Source organism: Tarenaya hassleriana, unplaced genomic scaffold (assembly GCF_000463585.1).
Source record: "Tarenaya hassleriana unplaced genomic scaffold, ASM46358v1 Cleome18, whole genome shotgun sequence".
Taxonomy (NCBI): domain Eukaryota; kingdom Viridiplantae; phylum Streptophyta; class Magnoliopsida; order Brassicales; family Cleomaceae; genus Tarenaya; species Tarenaya hassleriana.
In genome coordinates, this window is record NW_010965216.1 from 1,512,189 (window position 1) to 1,514,842 (window position 2,654).

General features: G+C 38.9%; 2 protein-coding genes across 2 annotated transcripts in view; both read right to left on the reverse strand.

Annotated features, from left to right (window-relative positions):
* Positions 1-266, reverse strand: part of LOC104810456 — a 2,446-nt gene extending 2,180 nt beyond the window's left edge. The window contains exon 1 of the mRNA XM_010536769.1: positions 10-266. Within this exon, the coding sequence (XP_010535071.1) occupies positions 10-147 (138 nt within the window). The 5' untranslated portion in view covers positions 148-266. The remainder of the gene's footprint in view (positions 1-9) is intronic.
* Positions 267-1,270: 1,004 nt separating this feature from the next.
* On the reverse strand, positions 1,271-2,648 carry LOC104810457. The gene is given in 3 exon segments (XM_010536770.1): positions 1,271-1,731; positions 1,733-1,761; positions 1,884-2,648. Coding segments are annotated over 3 exon segments (1,014 nt in total). The 5' UTR covers positions 2,532-2,648; the 3' UTR covers positions 1,271-1,394.
* Positions 2,649-2,654: the final 6 nt, after the last annotated feature.

The window sequence follows — 2,654 nt, forward strand, 5'->3', positions numbered from 1 at the left end:
GGGCCGGGAAAGAGCGGAAGGCGATGAGACGGAGAGAGAAGACGGAGTCCGCCGGAGAGGGAGAAGATGGCTCCGGCGAATGTGGGGAAGAGGGAAAACAGAGGAGGAGAAGGAGAAGAGACGGTGGTGGGTCTGCAACACCAACATTTTCTCCGACGAAGATTCTATGAATCCACCATTAACGTCCTTCACTTACTCCGACCAAAATATCATCCAAAGACGAAACCTCCGTCTCATGAAGAGGATCCGGAGATCTTTTTTTTTTCCAGGGAACAGAGAGGTCCCATGATATTTTGATTTTTTTTAATTCTTGTTTCGTTACGATTATTTGAAAAAAAAAACCGTTAGTTTTTTTTTTATATCGAATATTAGTTTGATCCGTTTCGGATTCAATTTTATGAAAGAAATTTGAGATTATTTTTTTTATCCAATTCACTTCGCATTTAAAATATTATAATCATTCAATTTTTTACATCATAATTATATATAAAAACTAAATTGAGCAGTTTATTAACTAAATTGATCGCCGTTATCTAAAAATTTTATTAAGACCCAATTATTATTTGGGCATTCTTTAGACCAATTTTATTGGGCCTATCAAGCCCAATTACTCGAAGATTTCTGTTCTGAATTCATTATCAAATTAATCTCTATCATATATATATATATATATATATATATATATATGTTTTGGGTCGTCACTAATCGATTACACTATTTCGTTTGGTATCAACAGTTGTTTGGTTTTATATAACTCTCTGTTTATATGGATTTGTACCATTATTATGATGATTAAATGCAAACATATTCTGTGTTAGCTTAATAAAATACAACATTCCCAAAAGAGAGAAAAACACCTTACAAATACCATTATTCAAACATTTTATTTCAATTCATATCATTCCGGATTCCGGTTCGATTATATTCAGATTCGAATATTTCAATTATAGAAAAATTATAAATATTTGTTTTTTTATAGAAAATTCGGTTTGATTATTTTTTGTTTCTTTTCACTTTGGATTTCAAATAAATTAACGATTTTTTCAGGTTTTTTAAACGGTTTAGTTTCGGGGTTTTACATGAGATTCGATTCGGTTATATATGTTATTCGATTCATTCAATTCGAGTATGTTAAGAACCAAAATTGCTACCCTACTTCTAATCTTGGCAACCCATGATGGGATTTTAACATATAATCATCATTTTCATTTTTATTAAATTATTTTCCTTTCATTCCCCCTTCATCAGCATCAACCCTTCTCACAAATAAAAAAAATCAGAACAATATGATCACATAAACAGAAGAACCTCATGATTCCAGTAAAAGATTAAAGAAGATAAAAAAGAACAAAGAATGTGTACTGTACGGTGTCGATCATGTTAATGAGAAGCCTTCAGCACTCTTGCCTGACATTGCTCGCAACGGCTCGAGCCCAGAACTTTATCTGAGCCTTCATGTCTCTCCTCGAATCCTTCGGAACCCTCGCCGGAATCGGTGGCCCGGAGGCGGCGGCGGCGGCGCACCTCCCTCTCCCTCCGGCGGAGCTCTTCCCCTTCGTCGTCATCCTTTCTTCTTGATCTTTCTGTTTCGATTCAGAGTCTGAGTCTGTCCTGTTCGATCCCATCCCCAATCTCTGGATCTCTTCTGTTTCGAGGTTGCTTACTGTTTTACGTAATGTCTTGTAATAACTCTGGTCTCTTCCCGTGATGGGTTCTTGAATGCATTCTTCCGATCGGTCTGTGCCTTGGAATGGCCGAAACCTGCAACCGGGTATTCAATATAATGGACTCAACATATACATATAGTGTGAAATATACAACGGATTTTCACGATTTGAAATGTCAGAAAAAAAAAAAGAGTTTTTTTTAATGTTTTTTATTACCTTTGAGAGGTTTTGACTCGGAGGTGTCAACTCGGCGGAACTCGCCAGAGCCTCACGGATCAAGAATCCCAATCTTGCGTCGCTTTCTTGATCTTGAAACTCCTCCTCCGCTTCGTCTCTTCCTATGTAACTCGGCAACGTCTGAGTTCTCTGCAAACTCCCACCTGTCTGAGAAGACGACCAGACACTTCTGCTGTCTCTGTTCCTTCTAGAACCTTCCCTCCCCTTGTCTTGAACCGACGGTTGCTTCTTCAGCAAGTAACTAGACCCGGGTCTCGGATCTTGAACCCTAAACTTCTCTGACAGCTGTCTTGTCAGCTTCCCGATCCTCTTCGCCGCCTCGCCTCTTCCTTCCCGATCCAGAGGAAGAGACGGTGCCCGGATCAGGACACGACCTGTAGAAGCTTCTAGACACTTGTCTGACGCTGAATTTATCGTCTTCTGGATAGGTTTCGGTTTCGAAGAAGCGGAAGAAGAGGAAGAAGAAGAAGAAGGGAAAGGATCAGAGTGACAATACCTAAGGACCCTAGATCTTCTGTTGAGCATGTTATCAAAGAACCAACACTCTTCGAGAAGATCATCTATGGCTTCGACTTGTCCTTCAGCAAGATCTTGTTCAGCAGTTGATGAGTTCATCTTTAGATCCATGGATTTTTCAGACAAAGATATTAACAAAAGGGAAAGTGGATAAGTATCAGAAAGACAGAAGCTGTTTGCAAGTTCTTGAACAGAGATGGGTTTGGGGTTTGGTCATATCTGGTTTTTTTTTTT